Source organism: Nesoenas mayeri (assembly GCF_963082525.1).
Source record: "Nesoenas mayeri genome assembly, chromosome: 7".
Taxonomy (NCBI): Eukaryota; Metazoa; Chordata; class Aves; order Columbiformes; family Columbidae; genus Nesoenas; species Nesoenas mayeri.
Window position 1 is genome coordinate 40,108,953 of NC_137551.1, and position 20,695 is coordinate 40,129,647.

The 20,695-nt window shown below is 46.6% G+C and overlaps 1 protein-coding gene across 1 annotated transcript in view; it reads left to right on the forward strand.

The window, feature by feature from the left end:
- CFAP46 (cilia and flagella associated protein 46) overlaps window positions 1–20,695 on the forward strand; it is a 67,104-nt gene that overhangs the window by 1,435 nt on the left and 44,974 nt on the right. Inside the window, exons 3-12 of the mRNA XM_080348281.1 lie at window positions 387–451; window positions 934–1,098; window positions 3,927–4,034; window positions 5,041–5,140; window positions 8,861–8,959; window positions 10,280–10,467; window positions 12,542–12,770; window positions 13,485–13,605; window positions 18,636–18,784; window positions 19,287–19,405. Of these exons, the coding sequence (XP_080204407.1) occupies window positions 387–451; window positions 934–1,098; window positions 3,927–4,034; window positions 5,041–5,140; window positions 8,861–8,959; window positions 10,280–10,467; window positions 12,542–12,770; window positions 13,485–13,605; window positions 18,636–18,784; window positions 19,287–19,405 (1,343 nt within the window). The remainder of the gene's footprint in view (window positions 1–386; window positions 452–933; window positions 1,099–3,926; window positions 4,035–5,040; window positions 5,141–8,860; window positions 8,960–10,279; window positions 10,468–12,541; window positions 12,771–13,484; window positions 13,606–18,635; window positions 18,785–19,286; window positions 19,406–20,695) is intronic.

A 20,695-nucleotide genomic window follows, 5' to 3' on the forward strand; every position in this document is an offset into this window, starting at 1 on the left:
TCGGGTGTTTGTACGCGCGGTTGGATCCCCTCCTCAGCTGACAAGCGCTTCTCAGAGCTTTTCTGAAGAAAATAGCACTTCCAGGTTTTAATGGTACAAACCATTTTTTTCCCTGGCTTTGCCCTTGGACATTTCAGAGCTTTCTTTGCTGAAAGCTTAAAAAATGCACAGCTTTGCCAGTCTGGACATTTTCAGGCCTGATAATTAAAGTTTGGCAGAAATGAAAGAAACCTAAAATATAGGTTTAAAATTTGAAATTAGGAAAACACAGCATGTTTTATTTGAGGTTGATCTGAAAATAAAAATCCTGAGATGTGAACATATTGAAATAGGAAAATAACGTGCTGATTTATAAAAGCATTAACAACGTTTTTGTTCCATTTTAGGAAGAGTTTGAGAAGTTCGTGCTGTGTTTTATGAAGGCCGTAGACTTTGCCGCCCAGGACCCGAGGTAGGTCCTGCCTCCTGAGGCCCCGGAGAGCGCTGCCGCGTCAGGCTGTAGGAGTTTCTCGCGCTTTCACCAGCTGCTCCGCAGTTGCGTTCTTTGGGGTTTTTACTTTCGGGCGTTTTCCCTCCGTTTGCCGCGGCGCTCGCGCGGCTGCTGCGGGCGCTTCGCGGGCTTCGGCGGGCGGGGGGAGCCGCCTGAGGCTGGTTCGTGTCTCAGGGCGTTTCCGCTGCCTCCGTGCTTACGCTAAGTAGGAGAGCACCACGTCAGCCCATTTTAAGCGGTTACTGGGCAGAGTGTAGTTGCAAGAGTTACTGTATTCCTCTTGAGCTGCACGTGTGTTCTCAGTTCTTAGGGTTGGTGCTTATCTGGACACATAGAAAAAGTTCCAGTTCCTGACTCTTAGAAGTGTTTTAAAATACTCTGTCTGTACTTTTATGTTTATCTAAGTCCGTAAAATAACTAAATTCTTGATTTTTGCTTTTCAGATACTATTTTTTGATATATAATGCCTCGGTTCTTTATTGGCAATTTGTGAGGCCGTATCTTCAGCCTGGATTCCGCTATTGTCTTATTCCCAGCCTTTCCCAGATTGTTGACGCGTTAAACCGAACTGAAGAGCAAGACGGCGAATGGAGGGCAGAGCTCATGATGTAAGCGTGTTTTCCGTGTGGCCGTTCGGTGGTCTCTTGTACACGTGGCTGCCACCTGAGGTTGTCTTTAATAACGCGTGTTTCATTGGTGACACTGGAGATACGTTTGTTGTGGAAAGCTTAATTTATAGCTTTTTAAAGATACAGAAATGTGCGCTTAACAAAAAAGGTCCTTCATTTTAATGTTTACTTTGAGGTTGAAATGTTAGTGGCAGGGGCTGTGGGTGCGATCTGAAGTATCACAGTTTCGAGTGTAGTGCTCGAGTTGTTGTTTATGTGCAGCGCTTGTAAGGGGGGAGAAGGACGGACTCCTGTTTTCTTCAGGTAGAGAAACACACCCTTTAAACAGATAAACAGAGACCTTTCTGTCATCTGATCCCTGAAATGAAAGAAACAGCCAATCTGGGAGCAGTACCTTGGATATGTAGAGTCTCTTGAAAAAATATCAATAAGAATTATTCCAGAAAGCATTAATAAAGGTTTAATACAAATTTTGTTTGATCTGCAGAAATTTACTTGAGTGCTTCCTCGATGCTTCAAAACTGAAAGAAGCAAGAGAGTTTTCATCTACGGCAGCTATCTTTATTAAGGAGAATGTTCCAGATAAATACCCTCAGCTATTTTCTCTAATGGTAATGCTGTAAAATATTTTAAACTCTCAGTAAGACAGGAGCTTTCTCTACATTTCATAAGGCGATAGTTATAATTGCTAAATATGTTGTCTCCATTTAAATTCTGAGCTCCCAAACAATACAGTAAATATGCAGATTGTTACCAATTTGTGTATTTTTGATACTAAAAGCTAAAGAGCTCCCTACAGCCACACGTTATTTTAATACAACCTGGTATATAACTACTATTAACACAGAAGATGTAGTGGGTGCAGCTTAACCTACCTTATGTTATTGAGGGTGTATTTAGCATCTGTTGACTTTTCTTATGCTGATGAATACTTAAACAACCCAACTTGAACCCTATAAATAGTTCTGAAAATCAGAGCATATGGCAATAGTTCACATTTCTTGCATGCCCTTAATTTGGGAAACAAGAGGATGAAGACAAATGTGGCAAAAGCAGAAACAGGCAATTAAACTTGGAAGCTGCCCGCAGTCATACTTGCTTTCTTTCTGCGACATTGTCTGTTGTCCTTCTCTGTCTGCTCCCAATCACTGCGTTTCGAAAACATACGTTTGTAAGGTGAAGTTCTCTAACATTTGGATTAAGAGAACCAATATACAGCCTTCCAAAGTGCAGTATTAACGAAGTGATAACATTCAGGCAAGGTCAAAAAGCCTTTTGTATTTTTCAGAGGCACTGTTGAGCAGAGCTGTTCGACAGTGGCCCCAGGCAGAAGGGGGCAGTTCTGGAACGGGCCTTGGGCCGCGGTGTGACCCCGGCGAGCGCTCTGGTGACGCGGCGCGGCGGCCCTGCCGGCCTCGCTGCTCCAGCGGCCGCGGTCGCCAGCGCTGAGTGCGGCGGGCGCGTGTCCCGTGCGGAACAAACCACGTGTGCGCGTTCCGTGCGGAACTCTGCAGTTGTTGCCATTTCTTCTTAACATTTCTTGCTCTTTGTAATTTAGAGTTGCAGATAAATTTAAATAGGGCTCATTACTCTTAGCCGGATGAGATAATTTCAGAATGAGTGTTATCAAAGGATATTATTAAAAATGCATTAATCAGAATTCTAACTCAGCTGTTAGTTGCACATGTAGGTTTCTGCTAATACTTCTGCTCCTCACTATGTGAAGATCAGTGTTAGTATAGCTCTACCAGGTGACCTTGGCGGTATCATCAATGATCATAGGGGTCTCACTGCCCTTAAAGTCCATGAGAAAGCCTTCAGTCAACATACCTGCTTCGTTTTGAGCCCTGTGGAATGTCTGCCTTATGTTTGCTTATTTAGTCAAATTATTTTGTAGGTATATCACAAACTAATGGATATTTCCCAGCTAGAGAAGGAAATTCAAAATTCCATCCATCTTGCAGTTGTTTATAAAATGCAGATGTTAAAATTGTGAGTATTAAAATGTATCCTTCCACTTGTACTTTGCCTGATATTACAGGGTTGGAGTCAGGTTCTGGTGTCCCATATGCGGGTAGAAAAATCTACTGCAAATATTAGTTTCTTAAAAGGAAAACAGTGATGGCAGTTCGGGCAGCGAGTGCCGGGCCGTCTGGAGAGCAGCCTCGGCTGAACGTGGGGGCTCCCGGGGGCGGGAGTGGTCGTGCGGCTGTTCCCACTGCGGGAGCTGCAGAGGTTGGAACACGTTTTGTTCCCAGCGGATGGCGGTTCCTGCACCGGTCGTGTAGGAGAGTGGAGCGGGGAGATGGCACCTGAAGCACAATGCGCGGATCGCAAGCATGAGAAGCATAATGCTTGTAAAACTTCTTACAGGCATAAAACAATTTTGAAAATTGGACTTCATAACAAAATCTCATTTATTTTTTTTAATGTCTCAGCACCTCCCCATTTTAAAAGTATTAATTATTTTCTTAGTTATAATGGATTATATTATGTTGACGTTATAGGAAAGGACTTTTGCATACTATTTTTCTTTGCTTCTGGAATAAAATTTACTGTCTGAAATATTAATTGTTACGCTGGAATGTTCCTCGTGCTTCACATCTGTCTGCCTCCGGTAACTCACTGGCATACTGAATGACGTTTTGTTGACTTGCTTTGTGATTTTTGTCGTTCATATTTCAAAGTGTCCCGCTGATGCCGTTGGACTACGAGCCATCCGTTCTAGAGCTAGGAGAATTATTTCAAACTTTTAATGCAATAATACTTCTTGTGAAAAATTGTGATGGATTCTCACTGTATTGCAGGCAGTGGGACACAGGTGAGCTCCCAAGTGACGCCGCCGCAGATCTGAATTCTGTGTATGTGCTTCTGAAGCAGTACGATGCGCCTCCAGCAGCTGTTCTCAGCGCGAAGTGAGTGTTACTCGTCGTGTCCTGGGCAGGTGATGCTGAAGCTGGTGCTGTTTCCACAGATTCTGATGAATTCTGTGACGCTGAAGAGAGAGCTCAGTTACAGTAGTTTGTGTTGCATTGACGCCTGGGTCATCTTAAAAAAAGACAAAGGTCCTATCATGCTTTAATAAAGACCCCAAGATCGAATATCTTCTTACATATATTTGTTTGTATAACATGATTAAGTCTTTCCATAAACCTTTCTTGCTGATAACAGGAGATTTTAAAAGCCCTTAGAATTGACAAGTGCTTTTCAGACTTCAGTTCATTTTTAGCTTTTCTTGGGGCCCTTCCCAGTTGTTCAGCATCACTTTGAAATGCAGACTATACTGAGCTGTCCGTTGCAGTAGTTATGTCACAGCCGTGACATACGGCAGTGACAGGACATTTTCACTCACGAAGGTCGCTCGTCTTTGGCGTTCAGGTATCTCGGTACGTCCGTCCCAGACCGCGCGCCGTGCTCGCTGGGTTATTCCTGGAGATTCAGACTTGCAGAACAGTCTCCTGCCGTGTGTGCGTTGTGGGTTCTTAGTCCCTAAGTGACTGACCAGCGGGTCTGAGTGGTTTGTGTGCCGCTTGGCTGCACTGTATTTACATGATTACCTGCAGTATTTATTTGCTATTTCATCATCTTTGTGCTCCATACATTTCATTCTGTATTTTTAATTTTCTTCAGGAGCAGTTTGTGCGAGAATACAGTAGAAGTATACTAATTATACTAAGTATTCTAATTGTTTTCCATAAATACAGAAGTTTATCATCTGCTTTTCATGTAGCCAACTTTACTGTTTTGCTTTTTTCCTTGTTAACAGAGCATTGCTATTATAGTATAATCACATCCTCTAATATTCAGATGACTTCATAGTTTTCAGATATATTGCACAGATTTACTTTCACATAGTGTTTTTCTAATTCCATAGAAGAGCAATATCAGATTCCCTGAAGTGATGTTTTCCTGTTTTTGAAGGATTCCTTTGATTCTGGAGTTAGCTCGTTTTTCTCTGGAAGTTAACTGTGTTGAGCTTGCCCATGACTGTGTACTTGATTTGAAGAGAGCTGGCATTACCGTAAGTATTAATGTTAATTACAGTTGATTTCCCTTTTTTTTTTACAAACACCCTGCCCCCTTGTGATTATACTTTAAAACTAAAACTGATAGTTCTGGGATTGCTGTCCATCTCTGTATTGTTTCAATACTCATTAATGTAAATAATTACTTAGATAAGTGATCTATGGAAAGCTAAAGAGAAGGTGTAAGGTCAGAAGGTAGGGTGCAGGTAGAAGAGGGTAATTAACAAGACTAGTTTTGGCCAGTACATGTTAACCGTAAATTTTTGCCCATGTGTTTTAAATGATGCCTGTGGAACAGTTTCATGGAAGTTAAATGCTGCCTGTTGAGTTTTGAAGGTTTAAGCAGTTTACCCATTGAGATTGTGACGGGTCACTAGGATGTAAGCTCTAAAAGCAGCTAATGTTACGTACATGAACGTGAATATCACCCTTGCAGAACTGCATATGCCTCCAAATTTTGATGAGGAAAAACCAGAGCATTTGTCTGGAGCGTTACTGGGGGACTGGTGGAAGGGGGAGCTCCAAACCGTGCAAAGAAACAAACCCAAACCAAGTTGTTACCTTAGGCAGCGCAGTTCCCATTGGAGCGAGAGACGTAGAGACGTTGTGCCACAAACCACACTCCCTGATCCTGTCCTTCCTGTGGATCTTTCCTGATAGCGTTTGTTCCTGTACGTTGCCCAGAGTCCTTTAGTAGGAATGATTCATTTCCCAGCAAACTATTGTTTGATTTGTTATTTGCTAACATAATTTTTACACTTCTTTAGTGTAGTTAATGTAATGTAGGTGTAGCGATGTTCTTAGATGAAAATTCTGTGTGGTCTCCCTAATAACCGATCTCTCACTGTGTGTGCTCCTTTGGTGCCCGCATCCAGCTTGCTCTGAGGTTTGTTCTTTCTGTTCCTTCCCTGTTGTGGTGGCCCCGGCCAGCAGCTGAGCACCACGCAGCCACTCACTCAGCACCCCTCTGAGCAGGGCGGGCAGAGAACCGGGAGGGTGACAGTGAGAGAAGTACTGGACTGAGATAAAAACAGCTTAATGATTTGAAGTAATAATAGTAATAGGAAAATAAGGGAAAAAAAGATAACAGACAGAATAAAAGCCAAACAAAGACAAGTGAATCAAGTGAAAACGGTTGCTCATGGCAAACCGGCCGAGGCCCAGCGGGTCCCAAGCACAGCCCCCCCGCAACCTTCCCCCCGTTTTATTTCTGAACAAGATGTCATGGTCGCTGGGGTCACTCGTCCGGCCGCGCCCCCAGCTCCCCGTGCGCCCCCGGCTCCCCGCGCGCCCCCGGCTCCCCGCACATCCCCGGCTCCCCGCGCGCCCCCGGCTCCCCGCACATCCCCGGCTCCCCGCGCTCCCCCAGCTCCCCACACATCCCCGGCTCCCCGCGCGCCCCCGGCTCCCCACACATCCTCGGCTCCCCGCGCGCCCCCGGCTCCCCGCGCATCCCCGGCTCCCCGCGCGCCCCCGGCTCCCCGCACGCCCCCGGCTCCCCGCGCGCCCCCGGCTCCCCGCACATCCCCGGCTCCCCGCACATCCCCGGCTCCCCGCGCATCCCCGGCTCCCCACACATCCCCGGCTCCCCCCGCATCCCCGGCTCCCCGCATCCCCGGCTCCCCGCGCGCCCCCGGCTCCCCGCGCTCCCCCAGCTCCCCACACATCCCCGGCTCCCCGCGCATCCCCGGCTCCCCGCGCGCCCCCGGCTCCCCACACATCCTCGGCTCCCCGCGCGCCCCCGGCTCCCCGCGCATCCCCGGCTCCCCGCGCGCCCCCGGCTCCCCACACATCCCCGGCTCCCCGCGCGCCCCCGGCTCCCCGCGCGCCCCCGGCTCCCCACACATCCCCGGCTCCCCACACATCCCCGGCTCCCCGCGCATCCCCGGCTCCCCGCCCATCCCCGGCTCCCCGCGCGCCCCCGGCTCCCCACACATCCCCGGCTCCCCACACATCCCCGGCTCCCCGCGCATCCCCGGCTCCCCGCGCATCCCCGGCTCCCCGCGCGCCCCCGGCTCCCCACACATCCCCGGCTCCCCGCGCATCCCCGGCTCCCCGCGCATCCCCGGCTCCCCGCACATCCCCGGCTCCCCGCGCATCCCCGGCTCCCCGCACATCCCCGGCTCCCCGCGCGCCCCCGGCTCCCCGCGCATCCCCGGCTCCCCGCACATCCCCGGCTCCCCGCGCGCCCCCGGCTCCCCGCACATCCCCGGCTCCCCGCGCATCCCCGGCTCCCCGCACGCCCCCGGCTCCCCGCGCGCCCCCGGCTCCCCGCGCCCCCTGCCCGCTGCGGGGCGAGCGGCACAACAGCCCTTGGTGTTGGGCGGGGGCTGCTGGGCCACGACGCCCCTGTGTTCCAGAACAAACCCAGAGCAGCCCGCACGAGCTGCCATGAAGGAAACTGACTCTACCTCAACCAAACAAGTCCACCCACCGAGACACAGCTGTTTGTCACTGTGTGCAGAAAATCAGCATGTTTTAGATACCAAAATGTATGAAAAAGTGCCTGGTTGTGTTGTGATGATACCCATGAGTAATTTTTTAGTTATTGGAAATATGCGTGTAAGGAAATATTACTGGCAAATACTGCCAAATTCCAAACCACGTTTCCAGATTTCTATTATAGTGGTCCTACTTCGGGTTACTTGTAAAGTAAATTTCACTTATCCGCACTGGAATAGTTGTGTTCCAGGTGGCTGCTTCGGGCCTGTTCTTTCTGAAAATTCCCGCGAGTCTGAGATCAGACCCGGTCCCACAGCGCTGCCCCGGAACAGGCGTTTCAGTTCCCCAGATCAAGGGCTCGGGGGGTCAGCGTGTGCACGGGCAGGATCGCCAGGATCCCCCGAACCACGCGGGCCCTGCTGCTGCTCCCCCGCTCCGCACAGCGCGGGCTGTCCCGGCGCCCGGCCCTGGGTCCCCCGGCCCGTTGCACAGTGACCACAGCAAAGGGCAGAAATCCGTCTGGGGTTCCAGTGCCTCGGCTTTGCCGAGTACGGACAGATTTCTCAGCCTTAACACCAATTCCATCTCCCTATGCGTTTGTTGTTACCTGATGGTGGCAGTTGTACATTCATCTGGGTTTTTCAGTATCTCATCTGTTTTCCACTCGTGGGGATGTTAAATTAACAGGTCGTGCGCAGTGATTTGGCAGTAGTTCATAACGAGTGATGGATGGCGATGCTGTCTGGCTTTCCCTGCTGCCCCACGTGAAACCAAATACAAAGTACCTTAGACGATCCATACGTATGATTTATATGATTTAATACCCAGATCTTTCCTGAGCTGTTAAAACCTAACCTCTTTTTTTCTCTCAGAAGTTACATTACCCATCAAGATGAATCCTTTCTCTCTTGACTAGCTCTTATTTATTCCAAGCATGTACCTTTTTAATAATATTAGTGAGCAAGAATCTACGAGAACTGAAGTCAAAGCACAGTGTAGGAGAAATCAAGTGTACCCTGGCGTCCTTAGTGCGGAGTCTGGCAGCGAATGACTCTGAAAGTCTCGGTAAAGTTATTTTGCAGCTTTGGTTTAGTAAGAAGTTACATCCATTCAACAACAAGTTCTCCTCTTCATTGTTTCAGTTAATTAGCTTGTATAGTGGGATTTTTAGCAAGAAAGTACGGTGCTGTATTAGTGTAATGGCATGGGTTTAATCTGCCTTGTGTTCCTTTTTAATTATCAAAATGAGCATTTTGTATATTAATTCTTCATAGGAGCAAGGGAAACTTATTGAAATAGAATGCCTGGAATGTGAATATGAAGCAAAAAAAATTGGCACTAAAATTATGACTTACACCAAAGGAGTTGTTGAGGTATGTTCTTTAACATTATCTTTGAGAGAAAAGTACAAGTTTTAATTTGTTAAATGAGGAAAATTACATTAGGCTCGTGTGTCTTTATTATGTTATACTGGTGAGAAATCATGTTAAGCTTTATATTCGTTCTGGTTGGGCTGCCAAGAAGAAAACGGGCGAGTAGCGAGCGGTTGCGTTCCCCTCCCTGGGCGTTCTGCGCCTGCAGCAGCTGGCGCTGCGCGGGGCGGGCGCCGCAGCGCCCCCGGGTTCGTGCTGAGCGGTCACGGGAGGTGTTTCCATGGGACGTCTGCGCTTGGAACGGACCCGTAGGGACGTGAGGTCAGCTCAGCTGTTGTTGGTGTTATGGGCAATCTCGTACAAATTTCTGTGTCAGAGGAATGCAGGTTGTTCCTGATAAATTGTGACACTGAGGGGGATCTTCTCTTATTTCTCTAGGTAGCTGGCTCAGTTATAGTTGAGACCCTCGAAAGCAGAAGCCTAAGTGGTCGATATTATCAATGGGATTAGACAGATGCCACGAACAATTGAGAACAGCTGCTGGGACAATTAAAGTTCCTAAAATAGAAAGTATGAACATGCTTCAGGGAAACTGATAGCGCATAAACCTACTCCTGTCTCTGACTGTTCTTATTTTAGGATTCAGAAATTTCATTCAGCTTTTGAAAAAAATAAATAATAATTCTTCATAATATGAAACACTACTAGTACTGTTTAAATAAGAAATAGGATTTTTAGATACTTAGGTATTTCTAAATACACCTACCACAGTGTACACAGAGAGCTTTTTGGTTTGATTTTTAAATTTTAGTTGGTTATTTAGTTCGTTATTTTAATCAAGTAACCTCTAAAAAGAACTGGGTAATCAGTGAGTATCTCTACTGCAGGTAAGGATTTGCTTTGAGATTTGATAGGAACTGAATTTAATTGACAGCATGGCAAATGCCATTGATATTTCATTTTTTCCTGTCCTACACTGCGTTTGTAATTTAGTATTAAAGAGAAGATCCGACCCTTCTGAATTCACAGATACTGCAGTTATCGGCTTCTGTTGGTCACAAGGATGGGGAGCAGCTGACAGGCTGCTGCCTGCAATCCCTAGTAACAGCACCTGAGAGAAATACCACTTAGTTATCAATGCCTGTTAAAATAGAAAAGGTTTTAATAAGGAAATCATTTTAAAATGGAGCTCCCGAAGCTGGCTGGCTGAGGGGCTGCTTTCCATTGCATAGAGGCTGAAGGTTGAAATTGGAGGATCGTGTAAGAAGTTGCATTCATGCGTTCCTTAGCGACGTGTGCTAATTAGTGTTTCATTTGTAGGTGCAGCTGGCGTTGGTGCGGAGGCTGGAGCTGGCGCTGCGGCACGCGGTGGCCGCGGGCGACCCGGGCGCGCTCCGGGCGGCCTGTTGCAGCCAGTGGAACGCGTGCCTGCCCCTGCTGCAGCGCGGGCTGCGGCGGCACCTGCGCGACCCGCTGCTCTCGCTCGCTGCCGCGCTGGAGGAGAACAGGTCGCTCCGCGCTCCACGCCCGCGTGCTTGCCGCCGGGGCCAGGGTGGCGTCAGAGCCTCTGAGAGCTCACGCTCTGGAAAGTTTTCTGCTAGCTTGTGACAAGTGAACATCTGCATATTGCTTACATGTCCTCATTAATCATTTAAATATATGTTTCTTTCAGGCGAAGTCTTATGCCATTTAATGGCCTGTAGCAAATATTGAAATTTGTTAGGAAATGAAAATAGTTAATCATGTGAGAAAATTCCAAAGCGGCAGTTAGAGTAAATGTGTTGGAACGGGGTTTAGACTGTTGTGTTAACGTGACTTCTATTTGTTAAAAACATGAAATTTAAAAATTATTTTTAAAAACCATCATGGCTTCTGTATTACATGTCAAATGAGACACTTCTTGCAAGGTACTGGTTTTGTATCTTCAGTGATACCTCCTTTTTGTTGAAAAACCTATAGTATTAAGAAAATGTATAATTATTTTAGACTTATTCTTCTATTTGCTGTTACATGGTACTTAGCCTTCTGCTCCTTAATAGCTTCACCTTCCTCACTAGTGTGAGTGGAACAGGTGAACCTGAGTTAGTGGTGCTAGTTAAGTTTGGACCTGTACGTAGGCTGGCTGCTGGGAACAAACACCAAAACCCGTGTGGCAGCGCTGGTCACAGCAGACGTCACCTGCGTCTGAGCGGGACGCTGGGTGCTTTCTGGTGAAATGTTACAGAGGAAGGTGAGAATGTATTTTCAGTGGTTTTAAAATGTAATTCGTTAGTTGTATGAAGAGGAAACAGAAGCCTGAAGATGCAGATATACACATGGGTAAAACTGCTATGTTGTATTTCTGCACTATTATTCAAGCATTTCCTATACTTTCCATATAAAGAGCGCAGTATTGGCATATGCAGCTTGGATATTTATACTGAATGTCAGTAACGACCGTTTTTCTGGAGAAGGTTGCAGGTTAGGTTTCTGGGGTTAGAGATTTGGCTTTTGTTCTCCGTATATTCCAAACGATGCGGTAGACTCGCCCTCAGCTCTAAGGTGGTTCGTTACTGGAGTTTGAATGAAGTCACTTGTCCTTATTAATTTACCTGTCTTCATTTTTGTTTTGATTGTAGCATTAATTGTGAGTGCTGTGGTCAGCAGTAAAGGGCGATCCTTGCTTAGGTTGGCTCTAACGTGGGCCTATGGCGTTTGATAGCCATGAAAACCTGCCCTCTGTTCGATTTTTCATAACGTGGCTTTTATTCATCTGATTTCTTGTTGTTCTTCCTGGAAATAACCTCCAGCAGCATGTAGAGCTCCAGGCTGCCTTGAGCGGCCCCGGGAGGTGCTGGTGGGGAGCAGGGGTCCCCGGGGCTGGGACACTGTGCACTGAACACGTGGGTGCACAGGGGTCAGGGATACTGGGGCACACGGTACCGGGGGTCCCTGGGGCTGCGGCAGAGGGTACCGGGCGTCCCCGGGGCTGGGACACTGTGCACTGAACACGTGGGTGCACGGGGGTCAGAGGTGCTGGGGCAGAGGTACTGGGGTCAGAGGTGCTGGGGCAGAGGTACCGGGGTCCCCAGGGCTGGGACACTGTCAGCGGCACCGGGGCAGCTGCCGCTGCAGCGAGTGTGTGCGAGCGTGTTCACCCGCCGAGCCGGGGCAGCCGGGCTCCGTGTTACAATTTGCTTCTACTTAAACCTCACGAACTTTTAGCAGAAGTGGCCGCTCTCCAGTACATCCCGGTCTCTCTGAGGGTTAATAAATACTTGATTTGCATTCCTAAGTCTTAACTTGAGTGTGGTACTGGAAAAGAATTCTGCTAATACACAAAGATGAGTTCGTTTACAAGATGTGGTGCTTGCTCATGGCTGTGTGTTCTCATGCAGAGTTAATGGAAGCAAAATGCAGTTGTATTTTCTAAGTAATTTCATTTAAAAAGTCAGGGTAGTGAAAATGAGAGAGAGCTAAAAAGGGAATATATTTTCATACTGGAGTAGCTTTTAGTTATTGAGTTTCACTTCGCGGTAATTTTTAGGTCTAATTTTAGTTTGCCTCATTTTAATGGTTTACATTTAATTTCATATTCCTCAGCATGTTGGATTTGTTGCGTTGCCAAGTTCACATGGAAATAGCTCGTATTGAAGAGGATGGCGACAGAATAGAGGCTGCCGTGGAACACTTGCAGAAAGCTTTACGTCTAAACAACGGCGGGCAGTATGAAGAATATTTAAGGTTGTCTTTGAAACGTCTGCAGTTGTGCACCATGCTGTATGAGTTGCCTGAGCGCCCGGAGGATCGGGCAGCGCTGCTGATCGAACAGGTAGCCGTGCGGGGGGGTCGGCGCGGGGCAGGTTCGCGGCAGCGCAGCGGAGCGCAGGGCCCGCGGCCCCGAAGGGCCCCAGGCTGCCGCGGTCCTGCCGCTTCCCGCGCTGCCGGTCACGGCGGAGGAGCGTTCCCTGCCGCGTTCAGAGCCTGTTTCTGGAGGAGGGGAGGTTATCTGTGTAATTAAAAGAGTTAAGATTTCATTGCATGGAACAATGTTTTAATTAATGAGGGCAACAGTGGCCAAATAGCTCAACATCCCAGCTGGCTTTGAAATATTAATAAATCAGCATTACATCACACTTACAAGTGACACTAAATAATACAATCTAAATTCCCAGTGTAGTCATTGTCCAGAGTTACTGCATCTAATTCTGTTATGGTGCCTCAGCACCTGAACAAAAATCATGTTGGCAACTGATTGCTAGCTGGGCAAAAGACATTCCGGCTACACACCGTTTTGGGATATTCACAGAAATCAAGGTTTGTTCACGGAACCTAAAATCAGTTCTGGAAAGCCGCTGGTGAGTTTATGTCTATTATTAAGACAAAGAAAATTGAAGCTTTGTTGTCTAATTTGGATGCTTTTCCATGCAAGTTTACTCCGTTTAAATGTCGTTTCTAAACAAATAAGATAGATAGATAGATAGATAGATAGATAAACACGAGTATAATAAAAGTGAACCTTATAACCGTTCCTTTCTTTCCGTAGGCTAAAAGGGGAAAGCAGGAGGATGATGTGAGGAAAAAGAGGGCCCTTCTGATAAATGCAGGTCTTGCACTGGCTCCTGATTCATTTAAAGTAGTCCTTGACAGTGAAAATGAAGCTAAAGGTAATGTCCATGTGTGTGACTAAAACGTACTGTGCTTGACTTTGCCTGCTTTGCGCAGTCCTAAAGGCTGGACGTGATGTGGAGAGCGCTGCGGTGCAGGTGAACTCGGCAGTACAGGGCAAGGGACAGCTCCGCTCGGTTCTGTGGCAAAGCTCCTGTTGATTTCATTAGGGGTCTGAGATTTACATTGTGATCCTGGAAGAGCAATTATTGTCGTTTTCCCCTCTGAAGTAATCTGAATCAACTCCTGAATGTTCTTACTTAAGGTCAATTTTAAGTGGTATTCTCAGTTTTCACCCCATAATATTCTGTGTTAATTACATACCATGGTGAGTATTCGTTCCATATTGTAATTGTCTTTCTATTTGAAATCTTGCTTTTGAGAGACCAAGTTTTGCACAGAGATCTAGTCGTGAAATCTACATTTACTTTCTAAACATGGTCGCAAATAGGCACGTTCCGTGTGCCACAGGCAGCCTGGGGCTGGGCTGCACAGCTGGCTGCTGAGGAGCGGACAGGAACAGGTTTTCCAGACTGCTCGAACTGCTGTATCTCGTCAGTGACCGAACGTTCCGAACAGCGGCGGTGCCGCGGGCTCCCGGGGCCGTCCAGCCAGGACGCGGCGTCCGCGCGTCCCCCCCCAGACCCGATCGTGGCGCACAAGTCAGTGTTACGGACACGGTCAGCAGCCCCGCTCTGTGCGGGGCGTTTCAGTGGGTGAAAATGGTTTGGTTGGAAAACATTTTAATGCAGGACTTAAGCTGATAAAATGCATCGTATTTGCGCAATGAAGGGAAGTAAAATGTGCGTGTTTCTAGTTGCTCTTCAATTTTGAGGCGATAACTGTAAAATTATATCCAAACTTCCTCAGAATAAACCGCACTACACATTAACTTTCTAAGATAAACTGCTAAAATGAGTGAGATTATCACTATATTGCAATTATTACAGTACTTCCTATCGTTTGATCCCATTTCTTGTGAAATGGTTTGGCGATATTCCCGCTCTTCCTGAGGCTGTCATCCAAAGAGCGAGTGTTTTGCGTTTTCCATGACGCGTTACAACAAACTTAAACATGGTTATTGAAGGAGGAAGAAAATATATATGCAACTGTTTCATTAAAATATACATAGAACAGGACACCAGATTTGTAGGGTTATTTTGTTTCTTTTAAGTTACGTAAATAACTGCATCTTGGTGCGTGTGTTGGCCTAATTTAGTGAGAGTTGTACCCGTAGATCCAGAGGACAATGCCATTATTTACCCCACAGCCTGGCATGATATAACTGCCATATGTATTACCCTGAACAACGTCTGTGCGCCTTTGGGTAACGCGGCGTTACCATATGCTGGGTAACGCATTGCAAGAGGTTTGTACCAGGAATGGCAGGCCGTTACGCCTTCCTCCTCCTATTGTGAGTGAAGGGACGTGATCCTGCTTGTGTATTTCTTTTAAAGCCAAGCAGACTTTATATGTATTTCTTGCTGTTATTTGACAATGTTTTTGAGGATCACATTGATACCTGGTCTGCATTCCATTAGGGGCCGTTGCTTGGCTTCAGGTGAATGTACGAACTCATCAGATTTCCCAGTCACAGTCAAGTTACCTGTATTCTAATGCAAAACGTCTCCTCTGCATCGCTGCGCTGCAGAAATGACCCTGTTGGGTCTGTGGGTACCACGGGGGTATTTTCTATCTGGGGGGGCAGTTTGTTCCTCCTTTGCATCATTTTTTTGTGTTGGTTATTTCTTTGGTTTTGCCCAATATATAACAAAATAGCCAACTTTAATATAGATTGAAGAATGTATTTGATTAGATAAGTGTTCTTAAAATTTGGCGTGATTGTGAACTTTATGTATTGCATCATCCATTTACTGTTGAGTGAGGCTAATGAGAGCAGTGCATATCCGGTCAGAAAAGAGGTGTACGTGAGAGATTTGGGGCTCAAACAAGCATAAATCAGTTTTATGTGAGACAGCGGTATCTGAAGATACAGGAAAACCAGAATTAGATGCTTGGTAGACTGGGCTTTTCCTTGTTGGTTAGTTGGGTTTGGAAAAACTTAAGGGACTGAAAAAAGGGCTGGATTTTGTGTGTTTCAGACAGTAGACACAAATCAAGTTGCAAACACTTCATGTGGCTTTTTAATACTTAAACATTGCCTGGAACTGTTTTTTTCTTTGCGAAGTTTTCTCGGGTGACAGTAGGAGCCAAGCGAGCGAGCTCGGTGCCAAAGCACAGCATCATTTGAACAGCGTGGGGAGAGCTGAGGAGGACTCGAAACACCTACAAGGAAAGGACAGGGAGAGGTAATTACCATGGGCAAGAAGTATCTTTGGGTCTCGTGTGGGAGTCTCCAGTGGCAAAGTTTCTCACTGCAGCGGTTATTTGATGATACCGTGTAAGACTTATTTTGCAATTCTCAAGATGAGTTTTGAAGTACTTAGTTTATTTTATAAGGTAGATGGTTAGGGATGTCACACACGTTTTGGCATTTCTGTATAGTTACTATCCAAAGCAAAAATTTAGTGCCAGCCTCGGTATGCTGAGGGGATTGTTTGCTTAAATTAAAGCAACAGTGTTATCTTTGCTTCTGATGGGAAGCCTTCAATTTATTAATTTTTATTAGGTTTAAAATTTAAGTTTCGATGACCATTATTATTGACATGATTTTTTTAGTGTTTCCTGCTTATCAGGTAATTTTGTGTATGTTCTTTCTTTGCTAGAGTGATACTTTGGGCAGATTTGGCCAGAGCTGCACGTGCGCACGGAGTCTGGGATGTGTGCCGCGCTGCGTGCCGCTTCTGTCTCCTGTACGATGATGCTTGGTTTAGGAAGGCAAAAAAACCAAGAGAAAGTAAGTGAACGCTTTTTGTGAGTGTCATAGAACTCTTTCCTCTTTCATTAGAGTTACGTGAAGGAGAAGCCAGTTTTATTTTCTTCCTTCCCATCCCCAGAGTTCCCGGGCTCTTGTCTGTCCCTGTGTCTTGGCACACACGGAACATTCTTTGTACCTCTGGATCTAGAAGCGGGTCAGTACGTTGTTCTGTTGACACCGTACTCTGCCTTCGGGAGCGTTCCAGCAGTGCTGGGGAGGCCTGGTGAAATGTATCTGCCTGAGAAAACCGCCTCATTCCCGGGTGCTCATGTAGGTCCGTGTTATCCATTACCCGCGGAAGCACAGGGAAGGTGGGTTGCGGGTCACTTAGCCCGAGGCTCAGGTGGTGCCGCCGTCCGCACTTGCTCTGTGTGGGTGGCCGCGCGCGGTCTCCAGCGCTGCCCCCACAGGCCCTCGGGGAGCGCGTTCTCGTTCCGGGGGGAGCGCGTCCGAACCTCGGGCTGTTTGACGTCTGCCCGTCTCTGTTAAAGTGGGTTTTGCCCGGGGGCTGAAAAACTCACCTTTAAGAATAAATGGACACCCCTCTGGCTGTTTTTTTTTCTCTAGCCAATGTTCATTGAACCTATTCCACATTTTTCCTCTGGATTTTTTCCAAAGTCCCCTTAACAGATAAATTGATGCCCTATTTTTTCTTCCGTGAGTTTTTCATCTTTAGACGAGCCATATTTCATCTTTCATCTCTTTCCCACGGGACTTTATAATTCTGTCTGTGTCAGCCTCAGGCCTTTCCTGGGCAGGCAGAGGCAGAGACCCTTGGCTGCTCAGACGCGTGTCCTGTGTCCCAGCCGCGGTTACGGGAGGGCGGCAGGCGGCCGACGCCGTCAGCGGCAGCGCCTCCCCCGGAGCGGGGCGGGCCTGTGGCGCTGAGGTCTGTCTGTCCTGCCCCGGCTGTCCGGCGTGGAGCGGCCGGAGCGCTGCCCGCGGGTGCCGGCGCGGAGGACAGGGCGCGACTGACCCGAGTTCTCGGGGCGGCTGGTGCTGGTCATTTCCATGGTCCGTTTGATCTTTCTTTATGACTACGGATTGAGGATCAAATGTGAGAAGAAGGAAAGGTTGTCTTTATATATGTCGGATTGAGGATAGAGCAAAGGTAAGTGTAGAGCGATGACCCCTACAGGGGCTTGCTGGCTTGTGAGGCCTGAATAAGGGCAGATAATTCAAGACATTCTAGAGTTACAGAAAAAACCCCAAATGTTCCAGTTCCTCTTAATGATGCTTTTGGTGCGTGGTTGCCCTGACGTTCTGGTACATCTTTCTTTTTCTCTTTAGTTAGAAAAGAGATGAAATATGAAACGTGGCTAGTCTGGAGAAAGTAAACGTGTGATTGATCCGGGAGCCAGGAACGGTCCCGTCAGCGTCACGAGCTTTATCAAAACAAAGATATTACTTTTTATCAGAAATTCAAAAGTTCTTTTGAATATCTAAGTATGGTTTAGAAAATTAGACAAACACTAATAAGTTAGGTTTTATTTAGGAGAATTGAACCTCTGGTTCACGAGATTCTTGGGTGCAGACTCTGGAACACTGAAGGTACCAGGAGCAGTAGCTTCACGCACCACGTTTCCGTGCCCTCCTGGAACACCCGCTGCCAGCCGCTGGCGCAGAAGGAACCGCCGGGACAGCTGCCGTGCCCGCTCTTCGTGTTTGTCTTTCTCTTCATTACTAACCCAGAGAAAAATCATGCTGTTTCCTCTTTATTGACGTGTGTGTTGCCAGAAAGTGACCCCCTGCGTGACTGACACACGCCGGGATTTTAGCCAGTGCATGCGCCTGGAACTCCGCTTCTGCTGCAGCAGCGACGTTGAACTGCAGGCCACGGGCTGTATTCACATCAATGTAATTTCAGTATGCACGTTATGACTGAAGCAAGTTATTTGTTGCAAATATTGAGGTTTATGCACAGGTGCAGCAAAATTGCAGGTAACCAAGCCCTCAGCACTGCTCAAGAAGAATAGGCGCTGAGTGCAGTGAATTGTACTGATGAAAAAGAAGTGAAATAATTGTAAGTCTGTACTTGATAACTTTCTCGTGGATTTAAGAATGTGTACAGATTTTTAAATTTCAAAATGAAAGTGATTTTTTTCTTATTATTTGCATGGCAATAGGGGATTTATGTCTCTATTTATTTAGTTGTAGCACAGAAGAAGAAAGCTGGTGCGACTCTGAAGGGTGAGGAAGGTGACAGCTCTCCAAGACAACCGCTGCTGCCCGATAAGTCCTTCTCTTTTGAAAGAGATTTACTCAGAATATTAGCAGAAATAAGATTCATTAATGGAGAGGTAAATAAGTTACACAACTGTCAATAATATTTGTTTAATTTGGTTTTGGTTTATGTATAATTTTATAAATCTTAAAGCACTGGAATTTTGAGTTCAGTTATTGTCTGTCTTCATAGGAACTAAAGGAAGAAGTAGTTTCATGAAGCATCTGAACCAAAATCTGTGTGACTGTAACTGTAGCAATAGTTTCACTAGAGGTGGTGCTAACACTTTTACAAGGGATTCTATAGTAAATATTTGACATGTGACGTTGTGTTTCTGGATGCTTGAAATTCCAATATGATTTTAAAAAAACCCTAATTTTTTCTTTTCTCAATGAAATTATTTAGTAAAATTAGCTGCATCCAATTGCAGTATTATGGACTATTTTACATGGTGTTTCATGTGGTTGTACAACATTTGGAAAAGCATTTTGTGCTTTTTAATTTTGAAGAGGTATCAGCGCTAATACTGAGTCGCAGCCTGTTCTCAGTGGCAGCGGGTTGACTCTCTGTCTCTCCAGGCCACTGTTGAGTTGTTGCGGCTGCAGGGCGCTGAGCTGCACGGCCGTGCTGAGCCTCCGGGACGTGGGAGGCAGGATCCGCCTCTCCCTGAAAGTGATCCAGAGTGGAAGACATACAGGTGCTTCTCCTTAACGTGTAACAGGACCTGGGAGCTCTAACAGAGTGTTATTACCATGCACAGATGATAATTGCTGAAGTTATTTCTAGTTACTAAAATTCAGTGTCACCAGATGCTTCATATTTTTAGATATTCATGGTGGTGGGAAAAGGAAAAGAATATTAAAAAGTAGTTTGAAATATTTTTTTTTTTAATTTGCTTTCATTCTGGGGTGTGTATTTTATTTTTCATTTAACATTTAATTCTCTGAAATCTAGAAGCTAGTAGCCCAGCCTTAAAAACTATTAAATCCGTGTTATATTGATATTTAGACCATGAAATTCTATATTTAAAAATACATTTCCCCTAATCAGAAAACTCTTTGTCTTGCTTTATGGCTCCTATAACTACAATGATATCTGAGTACCTGAATACATACAATGAATTATGTCAGTTTGCAACACTAATCTGTTCCATCAAATCAACTGAAATTAATAAGGGAGGTTGGAACACAGCAAGTATCTTTTTTCCTGGTCTCACAACCATTTCTTGCGAAGGAGAGGAGGGGCAGAGTTCCGAGGCTGGTGAGCAAACTCTGCTCTGTTCACGCCCACACGGGTACTGGCCGTGTCCGTGCTGGGTCCCCGCGGCCGCCCACCCTCTGATGACCGACTGATGCTTTTCTCACCATCCACAAATGTTCAGTAAAATGGGAAAGCCGTGAACTGATCAGAACCGAGGGACACAGAACATGAGGCCATTGCTCCAGAATTTGCTACTAAGCTGTTTTTGAGTTTACCCAATTAGATAAACAGCTCCCAGGAAAGAGCCGTTTGGTCTCTGCTGACGTGGAATTACCCGTGTCCACTTGTGGTTTTGTGGCAGCCGCGGCCGCTCTGTGTGGTCACTCAAGACCCTGTTGTTAATATTGTTTTTTTCAAGTAATGGTACATCTTGATAGCTGAGGACAAAAAAGAAATAAAGTCATTGAAAAAAGTGATTGTCTAGACTATGAGAAGGATGATGTTCTGCTACAACCGAGCGATTCAGGCCACCCGGAGCCCACCGAGAGCAGGAACGCGAGCGGTCTGAAGCGGCAAAGCCGCCTCTGCTCGTGAGCGGGTGTCTCGTGTCTGTGTTCCAGCAGAGCCCCGTCGCGGGCACCGGTGATCTGCAGTCACACACCCGCGTTAAACAAACGTGGGGATGAAGCGTGACCTATAGCCACTATTTTTAAGCTAATAGCGCTCGAGTGTCAGAGGCTATTCATTTCATGTTGATGCTGATTCCTTCCTGAGTCATCTCCTCATC